General features: G+C 43.1%; 2 protein-coding genes and 1 pseudogene across 4 annotated transcripts in view; all 3 read right to left on the minus strand.

The window, feature by feature from the left end:
• Positions 1 to 18,617, minus strand: part of LOC115796263 (zinc finger protein OZF-like) — a 69,226-nt gene that overhangs the window by 31,626 nt on the left and 18,983 nt on the right. The window lies entirely within an intron of this gene.
• Positions 1,338 to 17,159, minus strand: LOC115795821 (tripartite motif-containing protein 16-like). Of its 3 annotated transcripts, none has more exons than XM_030751928.1 (2): positions 16,968 to 17,159; positions 1,338 to 3,362 (listed from the first exon to the last, which is right to left on the minus strand). In XM_030751928.1, exon 2 carries the CDS (start codon positions 3,348 to 3,350, stop codon positions 1,890 to 1,892), a length of 1,461 nt encoding a protein of 486 aa, XP_030607788.1. In that variant the 5' UTR covers positions 3,351 to 3,362; positions 16,968 to 17,159; the 3' UTR covers positions 1,338 to 1,889. The 3 variants fall into 3 exon arrangements, with proteins under 3 accessions (XP_030607788.1, XP_030607786.1, XP_030607785.1); XM_030751926.1 differs by lacking the exon at positions 16,968 to 17,159 and having other exon boundaries at positions 1,338 to 2,795; positions 2,859 to 3,664; XM_030751925.1 differs by lacking the exon at positions 16,968 to 17,159 and having other exon boundaries at positions 1,338 to 3,664.
• Positions 14,959 to 17,213, minus strand: LOC115795829 (tripartite motif-containing protein 16-like; annotated as a pseudogene).

Genomic DNA, 18,617 nt, shown 5'->3' on the forward strand with positions numbered 1-18,617 from the left:
CACACAACCATCTCCAGGGTTCAGAATAGAATAGAATAGAATGCCTTTATTGTCATTATACAGGATGTACAATGAGATTGGAGAATTGTGAGAAAAAGAGAAAAAATCCGGGGATCGGCAGTTCTCTGGGGGAAAATATTCAATTGATGTTTGAGGTCAGAGAACTGTTAGACTGATTTGAGCTCATATGTAATTCGCAGTAACTCAAATAACCACTCTTTGCAACCAAGGTGTGTAGAAGAGCATCTCTGAATACACAAAATGCCAAATCTTAAAGCACGACACCACAAGTGGTGCCACTCCTGTCAACTAAGAAGACAAAAATGAAGTTAGCGTTCATAGTCATTCTTCTATTGTCTGCTTTGGTGGGCAGTAGAAGACTAGAAAAATGTTTCCTGATCTGATAAATCTCCATCCCTGCTGTGACGTTAGGATTGCAGGGTTAGAATTTGCCATGAACACCCATGGATCCATCCTGCTTTGTGTTAATGGTTCGTGCTGGTGGTGGTGCTGTCATGATATGAGTTGTTTTCGTGAAAGGTTGAACTTTTTGGTGAGTCTGGATGTGCAGGTGGAGTTTTAACAACATAATTCAGCAGATTCGAAATCCTGCTGTAGAATTTTATGCTCTTCATTTTTTCTAACCCAGTAGTTATAATTAGCAGAATCCTAAAAAATTCAAATATTTTCCTTTATTCAACCTGCATTGTAAAATGTACAAACAATTTACCACATTCAAGTTTGTTGCTTTTACAAATTGCTGCATTTGTTTGGAACTCATTAACTTTTACTTTTACATTTTTTGAATGATGACTCAGTTTATGAGCACAGAAAACCCATCATCACTCATCTGGGTCATCTGAGAACTAATCAAACTTTAATCCAAGTTTTCAGGGACAATGATGAAGTGTTGTAATAATTACCTCAAACATAACTGAAACCAGTCATTCATGGATGTAGTGAAGGAAGACGTGCAGCGGGACCTTGGGAAAGCTGGGAGGGAGGAGTTTCCAGATATCAAATAAAAAACTTCGGTGCTGGAAAATGTGCAGTAACTTTACCTTTGATGGTTCAGTACATTCAAAATCATCCGTATGTAATAACTGAATAAAACACATTGCTTATTAAAATCAACAGCTAAAAGAAAAGGTCACAGAGTGACTGATGAATGTTGCTCTGCTCTAAACATGAACTCTGACCTTTGTGGTGTTTCAGGAGAAAAACTGCTTCAGTTATTCTCTCAGATTAGTTTCACATTTTCAGATCTGAGTGAGATCCTGGAATGAAGACAGAAGAAAAGACTTTGTTCAAACTTTGATTTATTAGAATAACCTTCAGTTTGTTCACACATTAAAAATTCAACAGAATAAATGATCGAATTCCTCGTAATCATTAAAATCATGATTATAGATTCTTGTTTCTGGATTCTGAAAGAAAATCTGCCAAACAGATAAATGTAAATGTAATTATAGATTTCTGTACAAATGTACAAAGTGATGAGAACAAAATCTGTGTGATAAAGGAAGGTCTGCTGATTTCTCTGTTAAGGTCCATGAAGTAGAAGAGAATCAACACCATACAAATACATCAATACAAATATTCAGCAAACATTTAGAGCACAGAGAAGTTTACATTTTCATGTGGAGAAATATTTTTGTAAATCCAAATCATCATGAGCAGTGATCGCCTCCATGGCTAAACAGACACAGGAAAGAGCTCCACCTAAAAACTCCAAAACACCAAGAGAACAACTAGAAGATGTCAAGGTACCACCCATAATGTTTGACTGACAGCTGATCTCTGTGCAGTGCAGAAATGCCACAACAATGAGAAAATAACATGAAACTAAAATACAGATTTAAACCCACAACAATATGAAAGACTTCAGTCTATTTCAGTTTAATGAACTCAGCATTATCACCATAATTGTGGTAAAACCAAAGTCCAGCATAGAGCGGCTGAGTGAATGTGGTCTGGACTCTGTGGAGCAGAGTCATGGTTTCAGAGACGCTGTAGAAGGACAGAATACCTACTCTGTGATCCAGGTACACTCCTACTCTGGAGGACCCAGGACCTGAAATGACAGTTTCAATGTTGTTGTACCAAAATGAAAAACTGTTTTTGGAGCAATGCAATGCCCAAGATTTGTTATTACGTCCAAATATACATTCCCTCCACCCTGCTCTGCTGATATTTTTGTATGCAACCGCTACATGAACTCTCCCTTTTCTCACTACCTCCCAGTAACAACGTCCAGTCAGACTCTCTGTGCTTAGGACCTGCAACCATCCAGTGAATCTGTCTGGATGACCAATATAACACTGTTGATATTGCATAAATGTTGCTTTTCTGTTCCCCTCTGATAATAACAGATCTCTGTGTGCTGTGTTTGGATCCAGTGTGAGTTCACATGAATATTTTAAGAATCCAGCTCTGGTCTTTGGCTCTGGTGGATCTGACAGTAAAACATCCACTTCAGTGACTGTCAGTGAGATGTTTGTCCGTTCCTCTCTCAGGATGTCCTGTAGTTTCTCTCTGAGCTCTGACACAGCTGCTGTCACATCCTCAAAGTATCTCAGAGGACGGATATTGATGCTGGATGAGTGTGTAGACTCACTGAGTGCTGACAGTGAGGGGTAGTTGAGTAGAAACTGGATGTGATCCTCTGTGTGTGAGAGCTGCTTCAGCTCAGCGTCTTTCCTCTTCAGCTCAGTGATCTCCTGCTCCAGCTTCTCCTGAAGCTCTTTGACTCGACTCACTTCAGTTTCCTGCTGGGATCTGATCTGCTGCTTCACATCAGAGCTTCTTTTCTGGATCACACGGATCAGCTCAGTGAAGATCTTCTCACTGTGCTCCACTGTTTTATGAGCAGACTGATTGATGGCCTCCACCTCCTGTTGAAGCAGCTTCACATCTTTCTCTCTGTCCTGGATTCTCTGCTGGATGTTTAGTCGACTCACCTCGAGCTCTCTCTGCCTCTCAGTCCTTTCTGCTGCAGCTGAGACTGTGTGGTGGCCTTTATGTTCATCCACAGAGCAGAGATAACAGATACTCTGCTGATCAGTACGGCAGAACATCTTCATCACCTCATCATGACGAGAGCAGATGTTCTCCTGGAGCTTCTTGGAGGGCTCCACCAGCTTGTGTTTCTTTAATGGAGGAGAATCATTATGAGGTTGAAGGTGTTTCTCACAGTAAGATGCCAGACAGACCAAACAGGACTTCACTGCCTTCATTTTTCTCCCAGTGCAGACATCACAGGCCACATCTTCAGGTCCAGCATAGCAGTGATCAGCAGGAGCATCTTGGAGTCCAGTCTTCTTCAGCTGCTCCACTAAATCTGCTAACATGGTGTTTTTCACCAGGACAGGCCTCGGTGTGAAGGTCTGTCTGCACTGAGGGCAGCTGTAGATTCTCTTCTCCTCTACATCCCAGTAGCCTTTAATACAGTTCATGCAGTAGCTGTGTCCACAGGGAATAGTCACCGGATCCTTCAGTAGATCCAAACAGATCGAACAAGAGAAGGTTTCTCGGTCCAGCTGAACTCCTTTCTGTGCCATTTCTCCTCTCGGTGTCAGTGACTGCGTGAGTTTAACTTCCTGATAACTGAAACTAGTCTGAGCTCTGATCTAAACAGCATGAGCGTCTGCAGTGAATGGGGCCTCTCAGCTCTCACACGTGACCACATGTTGGTTACACCCATCTTCAAAGTGCAGATCTGAAGGGGGAGGGAACAAGGAGACATGTGGGTAGAGAGGAGGTGCTGAGTTAGAGAGCAGGAAGCAGGGGGAGGGTTATCAGGCTGGGACTCATTCCAGGAAGAGGAGAGATGCATGTTTAACACTTATTAGAACAGAGCTGTTTTCACATTTAAAAACACTGTTCAAACCTTCTTTTTTAAGATAATTCTTTAAGTCTTTAATGTCTATTATTTGAAACATTTTGTTACAAAAATAAGAAATTTCCAAACTTCCAAATTTCCAAGCAGCAGCACTTTTCTATCATCCCAGTGCAGACGTCTCAGATGCTGTACTGATCTTATTCTGCCCTCTGCTGTTTGTTATTCAAATTACTTTTTATAGTTACCTTTTGTCATTTACTCCCAAACTGAAGCAGCTGTGGATAGAGAAGAGGGAGGCTTTTAAAAGTGGGGACAAAGACTGCTACAAAGAGGCCAAGTACAGGTTTAGCAAGGAAGTGGCCACTGCTAGATCACATCACTCTGAGAATATACAGCAGCAGATCTCAGAGAACGACGCGGCCTCTGTATGGAAAGGTTTTAGGCAGATTACCAACTACAAGCCTAAAACCCCCCCACTCTACAGACGACCTACAAACTGCAAATAGACTGAACGAGTTCTATTGTCGTTTTGATGGTCAGTTCAGCAGCCTTCACACCTCCACCAGTCCCAACTACAATACAGCCAACACAAATATTCACCTCCCAACCTCCCCCACTCCCCACACCTCAGAGAAGCCCACATCATCAAGGACTCCCACCCCAGAGTCCCCCTCCTCCCCCACCCCCACAGTCTTTTGTATTCAGGAGGACCAGGTGCTAAAGCAGTTCAGGAGTGTCAAAGCTCGCAAAGCTCCAGGTCCAGATGGTGTCTCACCTGCCACACTGAGACACTGTGCTAACGAGCTTGCCCCATTGTTCACGAACATCTTCAACTCCTCACTGGAGGCTTGCCACGTGCCTGTCTGCTTTAAAACCGCTACCATTGTTCCTGTCCCCAAGAAGCCAAGGATCACTGGACTAAATGACTACAGACCTGTGGCACTGACTTCTGTGGTCATGAAGTCATTTGAGCGTCTGGTGCTGTCCCACCTCAAGTCCCTCACAGCCCCCCTTCTGGACCCCCTGCAGTTTGCCTACAGAGCCAACAGGTCTGTGGACGACGCCATCAACCTGACTCTGCACTTCATCCTACAGCATCTGGACTCCCAGGGAACCTACGCCAGGATCCTGTTTGTGGACTTCAGCTCTGCCTTCAACACCATCATCCCTGATCTCCTCCAAGACAAGCTGTCCCAGATGAACGTGCCAGATCCCATCTGCAGGTGGATCATTGACTTCCTGATGAACAGGAAGCAGCACGTGAGGCTGGGGAAGAATGTCTCGGACTCCCGGACCATCAGCCCTGGCACTCCTCAGGGCTGTGTCCTCTCTCCTCTGCTCTTCTCCCTGTATACCAACTGCTGCACCTCTGACCACCAGTCTGTCAAGCTTATTAAGTTTGCAGACGACATGACTCTCATCGGACTCATCTCAGCCGGGGACGAGGCGGCCTACAGGATGGAGGTCAAACGTCTGGTGTCCTGGTGCAGCCACAATAACCTGGTACTGAACGCCCAGAAGACAGTGGAGATTATAGTGGACTTTAGGAAGCACACAGCCCCTCTACCCTCCATCATCCTGACTGACACCCCCATCACCACAGTGGACTCTTTTCGCTTCCTGGGAACTACCATCACCCAGGACCTCAAGTGGGAGCCCACCATCACCTCTGTCGTCAAAAAGGCCCAGCAGAGGATGTACTTCCTGCGGCAGTTGAAGAAATTCAACTTGCCAGCAAGGACCATGGTGCAGTTCTATACTGCCATCATTGAGTCCATCCTTACCTCCTCCATCACTGTGTGGTACGCTGGAGCCACCACTAGGGACAAACAGAGACTACAGCGCGTTGTGCACTCTGCTGAGAAGGTGATTGGCTGTAACCTCCCATCTCTCCAGGACCTGTACACCTCCAGGACACTGGGGCGTGCAGGTCGGATCACAGCCGACCACTCTCACCCTGGGCACAGACTTTTTGACCCTCTCCCCTCAGACAGGAGGCTACGGTCCATACGGACCAGAACCTCCCGCCATAAGAACAGTTTCTTCCCCTCTGCTGTTGGACTCATGAACAATTACCCTAAGACTGTTACCACCACCCTCCACAAACGCTGATGACCCTATGTCTATGCACCTGTCTGATTGCACTGATGTACATATTAGTGGAATATAGTTTACATTCTTTTATCTTTTAATTAGTCTCTGCACTGTATATTTTGTAATTTTGTAATATTGTGTTATAGTCATAGCTCTAATATCTCTGTATATTTGCAATTTGTATACTTGTATATTGTCTTATAGTTTTTATACTTATTTGTTTTTTTTCTGTAAGCACGAAGTACCGCAGCAATTTCCTAATGCTGTGAACCTGTTCACCCATATGGCAATAAAAACCTTCTGATTCTGATTCTGATTCTGATTTGAGAATTTAGACCCAAACCTGCACCACACATAGGAGGAGGCATCTTATGAGTAAGAATCAAGAAACTTTGTGTCCACAGTTTGATCCATGCAGCACTCGTACAGACAGTATGAGACCAACAGCAGTTTCACCACACTAAGTACAAAGCAAGAGAACAATAGTATATGTGATAGGTTCAGATCATTTTAATAACTCAGAGAACAAACACACAACTCTTTTTAAACTTGCGCAAGGAGGAGAGATCCGTTCCTTGAACTCAGCTCGCGGCTGAGCGGAAGTTATCTTTCCTAAAGGACGGCTTCCTGCGCAGCGCTTTTATTCGGACTTTCACAATAAGATCACGTGGGTTACATCAAACACAGTTTACAGCATGTAATAAACACCATTCTTGGCTTTTTCCTTACCATATATGGTAGTAAGTATCCGGTAGAATGTGGATGTAACATGGCGTATACGAGACACGTGTCCTATGTGTGTATTCTCTGCAGGCTGAAAACAGCCTGCAGGTAACTACAACTTCCTTTGTAAAAAATGTCACCACGTGTTTCCATTTCCAACATAAAAACAACAGTATCATATGTACATAAAACAACTTATAGAAAATATACAAACAGAAGGTATGATAATTTATAATAAACAGAATGGAATTTATACCATAACTCCAACATATGCTTGTTTTCTGTTCTATACTTCTTTTTCAGGTGATTGTTGTTGTTGTTTTTGTTTTGTCCTCTTTTTGTTTGTGTGCTTTTGTATTTTATTACAGGTGCACCATTTGAAGCCTACAATACAGCTCCTCTTGGCACAGCAAAGCTGTTTGGCACAACAGAGCATGCAGACAATAATTTTGCTTGCTTAAGCTGCCAGACAGGACAGTTTAAAAAAAAAAAAAATCTTCAGCTTGTTTCACAGATTGTTTTGTATTATGTTTGCATTATGACTTTCTATGTTCTTGATATTTTGGGTTTAACCTGGAGTTTCTCATATCTTATTCTTTAGTTTTTTGTTTCAATTTCTGTCTTCACTGTGTTTCCCGTCAAAAATATCTTATCTTATCTTGTCTTGTCTTGTCTTGTCTTATCTTATCTGTCTCGTTAGCTTCATTCTGATCACCCGTTCTCCCTGTGTGTGTCCTCATTCCTTAATCACCCTGTGTCTGTATTTAAGTCCTCAGTTTTCCTTATGCTTGTGTGTATCTCAGGTCTGGGTTTTACAGGCCATGCTTATTTATTATATGGTTTGGTATATTTTCTGTGAGATAACACAATCATGCTGAGTTAACAGTTTACATTTTGCTTCCAGAGTTCTGCAAGTGTGTCCACACTCAGCATACTATACAGTCAACTCATGGAACTTTTGATATTTTGCACGATGATCTGTTCATCTGTTCTAATAAATTTGTAATTTTGTAAGGCTGAATTGTAGTGATGGTATGATGAGAACCTGTGAATGTGTTGACTCTTTCCGGCCAACTGATTCGCCAAAAGCCTGATCACACAAAGTCCCGTTTAATGGCTCATTTGGAGTATTGACATTTGCTGCACATTTGAGGTACAGCAGTCCTGCTGTTCTGTCACATGTTGACAGGTGGATCTTTTGGCAAAATTATGCAATTGTTATGCCAAAAATCTCCATTTGAGGCTTTTTAAAACCAGATTAAATAAATCTATGCTGATCGTGGCATATCTAAGTGGTATGTGAATAAAGTATTGTATAAAGACATTGTGTGGTGTGTTTGTTACAACAGTCACAAGAAGTGCTTGGGTGGAGATGGGAGTTTTTTATTAATTTTTATACACCAATAAAAAAAATTGACAGTGTTGGCGTTCAGGCGATTCCTTCTTTTTGGTATAACATCCACAACCTTAGAAACACTCTCACAGACTTCAGAAGCAGGGGCGCTGAGACTGAAGTTCTAATTTGTACAGGATCTAGGTGCTTCTGGTTATGCTGCTATAACAGTGGATCAAAAACAATACATGCCTCAACACAGGCTTTGTTTGGACACGCCCACTTTTGCTCAGCACAGGCCTCGGCGCTTTAGTGCAAAATGTAACACCACTACTGAACTGTACTTGTTGTAAATAGTTTTCTATCTTTATTAACAGTTTATTTCTTCAGTTTATTTCTGACTAAACACCTAGGAACAACACATAAACACGGGGAGACAGAAACACAGAAACCATAATAAAACAGAACTATACAACTAGAACCAAAAACACTGGGCCACCGGCCCAGGACCATGACAGCGACATTACATTTTGGCTTTCCTGCACCTTATACTACATTGTGCTCAATAGTGTTTTATACTTTGTTAAGTTATTTTGTTTTTGTTGTGTTATGCTATAAAATAATTCCAGTGTCCACATCTGAGGACATCTTTTATTCTCACAAAAGTACGTAACAACCATGTAACAAAATACAACTTCCTGTTAAAAGAGGAATCTTAGTATATATACATTTCAGGTGTTCCTAATCACAAATATCTAGGAGAAATTGAAAATACATCACAAACAGGAGTTTGGGTCTCAGGAGGTTAAATACCTTGGAATCACTTGCACAAAGACTTGTCATGGGCTATTCATGCAACTGCTCTTATTAAAAAAAGAAAATCAGCACATGAGACCACAGATCACCAAAGGTACTTTGACCAGGGCACCTTAGAGAGTCTGCTGGATGTCGGGCAGTTCTCAGGCACCTGGGGCCTTGGGGCTCGTGCTGAAGTGGTCAGCCTCTGGTGGAGTGGGCTGGTCATTACCTCTGACTCTCTGAGACTCTTGCCCTTTGGCTGAGAGGGCTCCATCTAGGGCCTTCCTCCTTCCTCTTCTGGGATGCCATCGGGATGTGTAACCTCGGGTCTTCAGAGGTCCTGGGGTGCTGCAAATGGCCCAGGTCCCCTGGGTCTTTTTCTGTGGCCTCTTTTCCACCGATGGGGTTCCGGTGCCAGTGCCAGCATTTGAACCGTTCAGCAGTTTTTCCACCGCAAATGCACTCGGTGCTCGGCTGAAAAATGGGTTCAACTCCGGCCCCGCAAGCTCGCTAGTCTCGAACCAAAAACGCGTGATGAAAGCGGCAGAAGGGCGTGACTCTGCCGTCTCAACTTAAAGTTTTCTACCGCTGTTTCACTGCTTGGTGTGTATTACATGAGAAAAGTGGGGGGCAACATCGTCCCCAGTGGTCCTTAACACAGGCACGCCGCAGGGTTGTGTGCTCAGTCCAGCACTCTTCACCCTGTTCACACACGACTGTGTTACCATCCACCACACAAACACAGTGGTGAAGTACGCGGACAACACCACAGTAGTGGGTCTCATTTCGGACAACAATGAGACAAACTACAGAGAGGAGATCCAGCAGCTCACCCAGTGGTGTTCACCCAACAACCATGTGCTGAACACAGGAAAAACCAAGGAGGTCATTGTGGACTTTAGGAGGTCCAGGAAGACGGACCACACCCCCTCCTCATAGACGGAGAGGCAGTGGAGCATGTGGAGAACATCAAGTTCCTGGGCCTCCACATCACATCTGATCTCTCCTGGTCTACCAACTCCTCCACCTGGTGAAGAAGGCACAACAAAGATTCTTTTTCCTCAGGAAACTGAAACTTGCTGGACTCTCATCTCAGCTGCTCCTGAATTTCTACCGGGCCACAATTGAAAGCGTACTCTGCCTTAATGTGACAGTGTGGTATGGCAGATGCACGGCACTGGAGAGGAAACAACTGGCCCGGGTGGTAAGAACAGCACAGGGCACTGTGGGCTGCCCCCTCCCAGACCTTGACTCTATTTATGCAGGCCGGGTCAAAAAGAGAGCCAGAGCCATCATCACGGACCCCAGCCATCCAGGCCACAGACTGTTTGCACCACTTCCATCAGAAAAGCAGTACAGGAGCATACGGACTATCACCAACAGACTGAAGAACAGTTTCTTCCCCAGAGCTGTCAGAGCCATCACCCCCCACACAAACCTCACACACACACCTCATCACCCTGCGGTTACTCACACTCATACACCTCCCCCAACAGCAACACTCACACACTCTCCCCCTACTATAGCCACACACTGCACTCACCCCCCCCCCACACACACACCCCCGCTGCCCAGTGGTGGACAGTAACGGAGTACATTTACTTAAGTACTGTACATTTTGTACATTTTTTGAGTATTTTTCTTCACTTGAGTGTTTATTTTTTGGTGAACTTATGACTTTCACTCCACTACATTTCAAAGACAAATATTGTACTTTCGACTCCACTACATTTCTAAAAAGATTGTTACTTGTTCCTTTTGGCTCAGGACAGCTTTTCGCTGTTGTTATTTTTCTTTACTGAAATGCAATTGGCCACACGGTATGATCTTCACAAGAAGGGAGACCAATCACAGTCTCCACTCACACCTGGGATTTGGAATTACACCATCATTCAAACAGAACTCAGCAATGGAGACAGTTGGAGAAAGTCAAGCGGAGAAACCACTGCACCCATGGCCATATCTCAGCTTGCTGTTTGAGATTTCAGGACTAAAAAATTGTTCGTATCAGTTTAAATGTCTTCTGTGTTTACCACGAACAAACTATATTTCTGCATTTAAGAACTCGCCATCCAACCTTAGAAAGAACATTGAAGTATGTAAGCAAACTTTTTTCTTTCTAATTTAGATAAAAACTTTAAATGACTTTGACTGAGGTTTAAGTGGTTGCAGTTTAATGCCATGACCGATGATTGAAATAAAGCCGACCAGTAGTGTGGTAAGCTTGGTGACAAGTGAGAGGGAAACTATGGCATGGTTTCAGCGCCAAAATTACAAATATTGCACACCCAGTGGTGGCTACTTTCTCGTCGCAGAAGGCTATATCCATTCTGAAGCCAGCTACTGATCTGATTAAGAGGCTGGCACTGGTAACTGAGCGGTCGGTGTTCTGTATGTAAACATGTTGGAAGCAATTTCTGAAAGGTAGCACCAACAGATAGACTTAGCTATCTAGATACGCTACAGTAGGAAAATCTGATGAGGTAGCACAGATCATCAGAACACTGGTGCTGGCAAATGAGAAGGAGACTACTCAGTGCAGGGTGGGTAACTCCAGGCCTTGAGGGCCGGTGTCCTGCAAGTTTTAGATGTGTCCTTGATCCAACACACCTGAATCAAATGGTTGAATTACCTCCTCAGTATGCAGTCAAGTTCTCCAGAGTCCTGCTAATGACTTCTATATTTGACTCAGGTGTGTTGGATCAGGAACACATCTAAAACCTGCAGGACAGGTTTTAGAGCCCTGATCTAGATTAATCTGTACAGAGCTTTCACTGTTTTGTAAGCATCTATGTTAAGTATGGTAGTTCTTAGTTACCAGTGTTATTGTTTGTGGGGAGAAAAGTCTCCTGTTTTGTTTTTGTTTTTGTTTTTTTGGTTTTTTTGAGGGGGGGTGTAAATAAAAAAAAAAATGACAAGAGTTGTCCTATTTTTTATTGCGTTTTTATGCTGAAGTTTTACAAGTGGTGTAGACTTTTTGTTGCAGAGTGGTTCTACATGTCAATACATCATCATGTGGTTTCAACAAGTTACAAGGTTCTGTAAATGCACTCAAAACAATACAGCAATGTACTGATATTAGAAAATATAATTTGTACTTTTGGATACTTGAGTATTTTTAAATGCATGTACTTTTGAATACTTAAGTATTTTTAAAAGTAAGTACTTCAGTACTTTAACTTGAGTAAACTTTTGACTGAGCAACTTTTACTTGTAGTTGAGTAATATTTGACCACGAGTATCAATACTTTCACTTAAGTACTAGAGTTGAGTACTTTGTCCACCACTGCCGCTGCCACACACCTACTCCCCTCTGCAGTCGCACACATAATCCCTCCCACTTAATAAGGGGGAGGCTGGAAGTTACTTCCTTCCTGCACTATTCTGCACATTTTATTTTATTTTATTCTAACTTATTGTGTGTGACAAACTGCACACACTTTGTGTGTTTGCTGATATTTGTTGAGCATTTAGAAACGTTGCATTTACCTGCCACACGTTACTCCCTTCATGCTCGCTCATCTTCAGTAGCGTTAGCTAAGCTGTTTATGTCCCGCGAGCATAACTTACGGATTCGGTCCGGCCCGCTGTGACCCCTGATTATAGCGCTATAAATGAGACATTAATTATATGGGTTTGTGTATTTAATCCCTTTGTACCCGATAAGCCCCGGTGATGGAGGATACGCCAGTACGATTGTCTCTTATATGTTAATATTCCTCCGGCTCAGATCGCTTGATGACTGACGCCGCACTGACCGGAAACGCAAACTTCTCCCTGACGTGTTAAAAAGTAACGAGTCTGTTTTGAAAATGTAAGAAGTAGAAAGTACAGATACTTGTGTAAAAATGTAGGGAGTAAAAGTAAAAAGTACTCAGAAAAATAAATACTCAAGTAAAGTACAGATACCTAAAAAATCTACTTAAGTACAGTAACGAAGTATTTGTACTTCGTTACTTCCCACCTCTGGATATGTCCTACTGGGTGGAGGCCCCTGGGGCAGATCCAGGACATGCTGGAGAGATTATATCTCTCAGCTGGCCTGGGAATGCCTTGGTGTCTTCCCCGGATGAACTGGAGGGGGTGGCTGTGGAGAGGGAGATCTGGGCTTCTCTGCTTAGGCTGCTGTCCCCATGACCCAGCCCCGGATAAGCAGAAGAAGATGGATGGATGGAGTTGTATTATCTATTCATTATATATAAGTACTACAGTAGGGTTTATGTAGTTTAATGATAAATAGGGGGACAGATGTTGGGTGAGAGATTATTTTCAGATAAGGACATCTGCACGAATTTAGCTTCTTTTTACAGCCTCCCAATACTTCTAAGGCCCTTCACAATGATACAAGTGACCAGTGTCAGTAAATGTGATGAGAAAGACAAAGCATTCTCTCATGTGGTTGACTAAATTGCTTTATTATTATGTCACACACAAATAAGATTCTCTGCCCAAACAGGCTCCTTGGACACCATCATTCAGAAATATAAGTGGTCAGAACTAGAGCAGCAACACAGACAGGTGGCAGATTATAGGATAAAGCTTCAGCATCAGTGTTTCATGGTATTGATTCTGCACGTCTCTGAAAATCTCTTCTCTGGAAAGCATTTTCTTTTATGTCAGTCCAAAATCTGCCAGAGGTTTTCATCTGGGGTTAGATCAGGTGACTGTGAAGGCCCTATTATATGACTCATATCATTTTTATATTCATCAACTATTCAACGACCCCTTCTTCAGGCCACTCCCATGTTTCAAGTGACTTTAACCATGACATGGTTGTTGGTGTCAGTGTTGTGTTTCAGAAACAGTTGATTTAGAAGGATTTTCCCACACAACCATCTCCAGGGTTCAGAATAGAATAGAAAAGAATGCCTTTATTGTCATTATACAGGATGTACAATGAGATTGGAGAATTGTGAGAAAAAGAGAAAAAATCCGGGGATCGGCAGTTCTCTGGGGGAAAATATTCAATTGATGTTTGAGGTCAGAGAACTGTTAGACTGATTTGAGCTCATATGTAATTCGCAGTAACTCAAATAACCACTCTTTGCAACCAAGGTGTGTAGAAGAGCATCTCTGAATACACAAAATGCCAAATCTTAAAGCACGACACCACAAGTGGTGCCACTCCTGTCAACTAAGAAGACAAAAATGAAGTTAGCGTTCATAGTCATTCTTCTATTGTCTGCTTTGGTGGGCAGTAGAAGACTAGAAAAATGTTTCCTGATCTGATAAATCTCCATCCCTGCTGTGACGTTAGGATTGCAGGGTTAGAATTTGCCATGAACACCCATGGATCCATCCTGCTTTGTGTTAATGGTTCGTGCTGGTGGTGGTGCTGTCATGATATGAGTCGTTTTCGTGAAAGGTTGAACTTTTTGGTGAGTCTGGATGTGCAGGTGGAGTTTTAACAACATAATTCAGCAGATTCGAAATCCTGCTGTAGAATTTTATGCTCTTCATTTTTTCTAACCCAGTAGTTATAATTAGCAGAATCCTAAAAAATTCAAATATTTTCCTTTATTCAACCTGCATTGTAAAATGTACAAACAATTTACCACATTCAAGTTTGTTGCTTTTACAAATTGCTGCATTTGTTTGGAACTCATTAAACTTTTACTTTTACATTTTTTGAATGATGACTCAGTTTATGAGCACAGAAAACCCATCATCACTCATCTGGGTCATCTGAGAACTAATCAAACTTTAATCCAAGTTTTCAGGGACAATGATGAAGTGTTGTAATAATTACCTCAAACATAACTGAAACCAGTCATTCATGGATGTAGTGAAGGAAGACGTGCAGCGGGACCTTGGGAAAGCTGGGAGGGAGGAGTTTCCAGATATCAAATAAAAAACTTCGGTGCTGGAAAATGTGCAGTAACTTTACCTTTGATGGTTCAGTACATTCAAAATCATCCGTATGTAATAACTGAATAAAACACATTGCTTATTAAAATCAACAGCTAAAAGAAAAGGTCACAGAGTGACTGATGAATGTTGCTCTGCTCTAAACATGAACTCTGACCTTTGTGGTGTTTCAGGAGAAAAACTGCTTCAGTTATTCTCTCAGATTAGTTTCACATTTTCAGATCTGAGTGAGATCCTGGAATGAAGACAGAAGAAAAGACTTTGTTCAAACTTTGATTTATTAGAATAACCTTCAGTTTGTTCACATATTAAAAATTCAACAGAATAAATGATCGAATTCCTCGTAATCATTAAAATCATGATTATAGATTCTTGTTTCTGGATTCTGAAAGAAAATCTGCCAAACAGATAAATGTAAATGTAATTATAGATTTCTGTACAAATGCACAAAGTGATGAGAACAAAATCTGTGTGATAAAGGAAGGTCTGCTGATTTCCACATGAAGTGGAAGAGAATCAACAACATACAAATACATCAATACAAATATTCAGCAAACATTTAGAGCACAGAGAAGTTTACATTTTCATGTGGAGAAATATTTTTGTAAATCCAAATCATCATGAGCAGTGATCGCCTCCATGGCTAAACAGACACAGGAAAGAGCTCCACCTAAAAACTCCAAAACACCAAGAGAACAACTAGAAGATGTCAAGGTACCACCCATAATGTTTGACTGACAGCTGATCTCTGTGCAGTGCAGAAATGCCACAACAATGAGAAAATAACATGAAACTAAAATACAGATTTAAACCCACAACAATATGAAAGACTTCAGTCTATTTCAGTTTAATGAACTCAGCATTATCACCATAATTGTGGTAAAACCAAAGTCCAGCATAGAGCGGCTGAGTGAATGTGGTCTGGACTCTGTGGAGCAGAGTCATGGTTTCAGAGACGCTGTAGAAGGACAGAATACCTGCTCTGTGATCCAGGTACACTCCTACTCTGGAGGACCCAGGACCTGAAATGACAGTTTCAATGTTGTTGTACCAAAATGAAAAACTGTTTTTGGAGCAATGCAATGCCCAAGATTTGTTATTACGTCCAAATATACATTCCCTCCACCCTGCTCTGCTGATATTTTTGTATGCAACCGCTACATGAACTCTCCCTTTTCTCACTACCTCCAAGTAGCACCGTCCAGTCAGACTCTCTGTGCTTAGGACCTGCAACCATCCAGTGAATCTGTCTGGATGACCAATATAACACTGTTGATATTGCATAAATGTTGCTTTTCTGTTCCCCTCTGATAATAACAGATCTCTGTGTGCTGTGTTTGGATCCAGTGTGAGTTCACATGAATATTTTAAGAATCCAGCTCTGGTCTTTGGCTCTGGTGGATCTGACAGTAAAACATCCACTTCAGTGACTGTCAGTGAGATGTTTGTCCGTTCCTCTCTCAGGATGTCCTGTAGTTTCTCTCTGAGCTCTGACACAGCTGCTGTCACATCCTCAAAGTATCTCAGAGGACGGATATTGATGCTGGATGAGTGTGTAGACTCACTGAGTGCTGACAGTGAGGGGTAGTTGTGTAGAAACTGGATGTGATCCTCTGTGTGTGAGAGCTGCTTCAGCTCAGCGTCTTTCCTCTTCAGCTCAGTGATCTCCTGCTCCAGCTTCTCCTGAAGCTCTTTGACTCGACTCACTTCAGTTTCCTGCTGGGATCTGATCTGCTGCTTCACATCAGAGCTTCTTTTCTGGATCACACTGATCAGCTCAGTGAAGATCTTCTCACTGTGCTCCACTGTTTTATGAGCAGACTGATTGATGGCCTCCACCTCCTGTTGAAGCAGCTTCACATCTTTCTCTCTGTCCTGGATTCTCTGCTGGATGTTTAGTCGACTCACCTCGAGCTCTCTCTGCCTCTCAGTCCTTTCTGCTGCAGCTGAGACTGTGTGGTGGCCTTTATGTTCATCCACAGAGCAGAGATAACAGATACTCTGCTGATCAGTACGGCAGAACATCTTCATCACCTCATCATGACGAGAGCAGATGTTCTCCTGGAGCTTCTTGGAGGGCTCCACCAGCTTGTGTTTCTTTAATGGAGGAGAATCATTATGAGGTTGAAGGTGTTTCTCACAGTAAGATGCCAGACAGACCAAACAGGACTTCACTGCCTTCATTTTTCTCCCAGTGCAGACATCACAGGCCACATCTTCAGGTCCAGCATAGCAGTGATCAGCAGGAGCATCTTGGAGTCCAGTCTTCTTCAGCTGCTCCACTAAATCTGCTAACATGGTGTTTTTCACCAGGACAGGCCTCGGTGTGAAGGTCTGTCTGCACTGAGGGCAGCTGTAGATTCTAGTCTACAGCTGCCGGATCCTTCAGTAGATCCAAACAGATCGAACAAGAGAAGGTTTCTCGGTCCAGCTGAACTCCTTTCTGTGCCATTTCTCCTCTCGGTGTCAGTGACTGCGTGAGTTTAACTTCCTGATAACTGAAACTAGTCTGAGCTCTGATCTAAACAGCATGAGCGTCTGCAGTGAATGGGGCCTCTCAGCTCTCACACGTGACCACATGTTGGTTACACCCATCTTCAAAGTGCAGATCTGAAGGGGGAGGGAACAAGGAGACATGTGGGTAGAGAGGAGGTGCTGAGTTAGAGAGCAGGAAGCAGGGGGAGGGTTATCAGGCTGGGACTCATTCCAGGAAGAGGAGAGATGCATGTTTAACACTTATTAGAACAGAGCTGTTTTCACATTTAAAAACACTGTTCAAACCTTCTTTTTTAAGATAATTCTTTAAGTCTTTAATGTCTATTATTTGAAACATTTTGTTACAAAATAAGAAATTTCCAAACTTCCAAATTTCCAAGCAGCAGCACTTTTCTATCATCCCAGTGCAGACGTCTCAGATGCTGTACTGATCTTATTCTGCCCTCTGGTGTTTGTTATTCAAATTACTTTTTATAGTTACCTTTTGTCATTTACTCCCAAACTGAAGCAGCTGTGGATAGAGAAGAGGGAGGCTTTTAAAAGTGGGGACAAAGACTGCTACAAAGAGGCCAAGTACAGGTTTAGCAAGGAAGTGGCCACTGCTAGATCACATCACTCTGAGAATATACAGCAGCAGATCTCAGAGAACGACGCGGCCTCTGTATGGAAAGGTTTTAGGCAGATTACCAACTACAAGCCTAAAACCCCCCCACTCCACAGACGACCTACAAACTGCAAATAGACTGAACGAGTTCTATTGTCGTTTTGATGGTCAGTTCAGCAGCCTTCACACCTCCACCAGTCCCAACTACAATACAGCCAACACAAATATTCACCTCCCAACCTCCCCCACTCCCCACACCTCAGAGAAGCCCACATCATCAAGGACTCCCACCCCAGAGTCCCCCTCCTCCCCCACCCCCACAGTCTTTTGTATTCAGGAGGACCAGGTGCTAAAGCAGTTCAGGAGTGTCAAAGCTCGCAAAGCTCCAGGTCCAGATGGTGTCTCACCTGCCACACTGAGACACTGTGCTAACGAGCTTGCCCCATTGTTCACGAACATCTTCAACTCCTCACTGGAGGCTTGCCACGTGCCTGTCTGCTTTAAAACCGCTACCATTGTTCCTGTCCCCAAGAAGCCAAGGATCACTGGACTAAATGACTACAGACCTGTGGCACTGACTTCTGTGGTCATGAAGTCATTTGAGCGTCTGGTGCTGTCCCACCTCAAGTCCCTCACAGCCCCCCTTCTGGACCCCCTGCAGTTTGCCTACAGAGCCAACAGGTCTGTGGACGACGCCATCAACCTGACTCTGCACTTCATCCTACAGCATCTGGACTCCCAGGGAACCTACGCCAGGATCCTGTTTGTGGACTTCAGCTCTGCCTTCAACACCATCATCCCTGATCTCCTCCAAGACAAGCTGTCCCAGATGAACGTGCCAGATCCCATCTGCAGGTGGA

This window comes from Archocentrus centrarchus, chromosome 17 (genome assembly GCF_007364275.1).
Source record: "Archocentrus centrarchus isolate MPI-CPG fArcCen1 chromosome 17, fArcCen1, whole genome shotgun sequence".
Classification (NCBI taxonomy): Eukaryota; Metazoa; Chordata; class Actinopteri; order Cichliformes; family Cichlidae; genus Archocentrus; species Archocentrus centrarchus.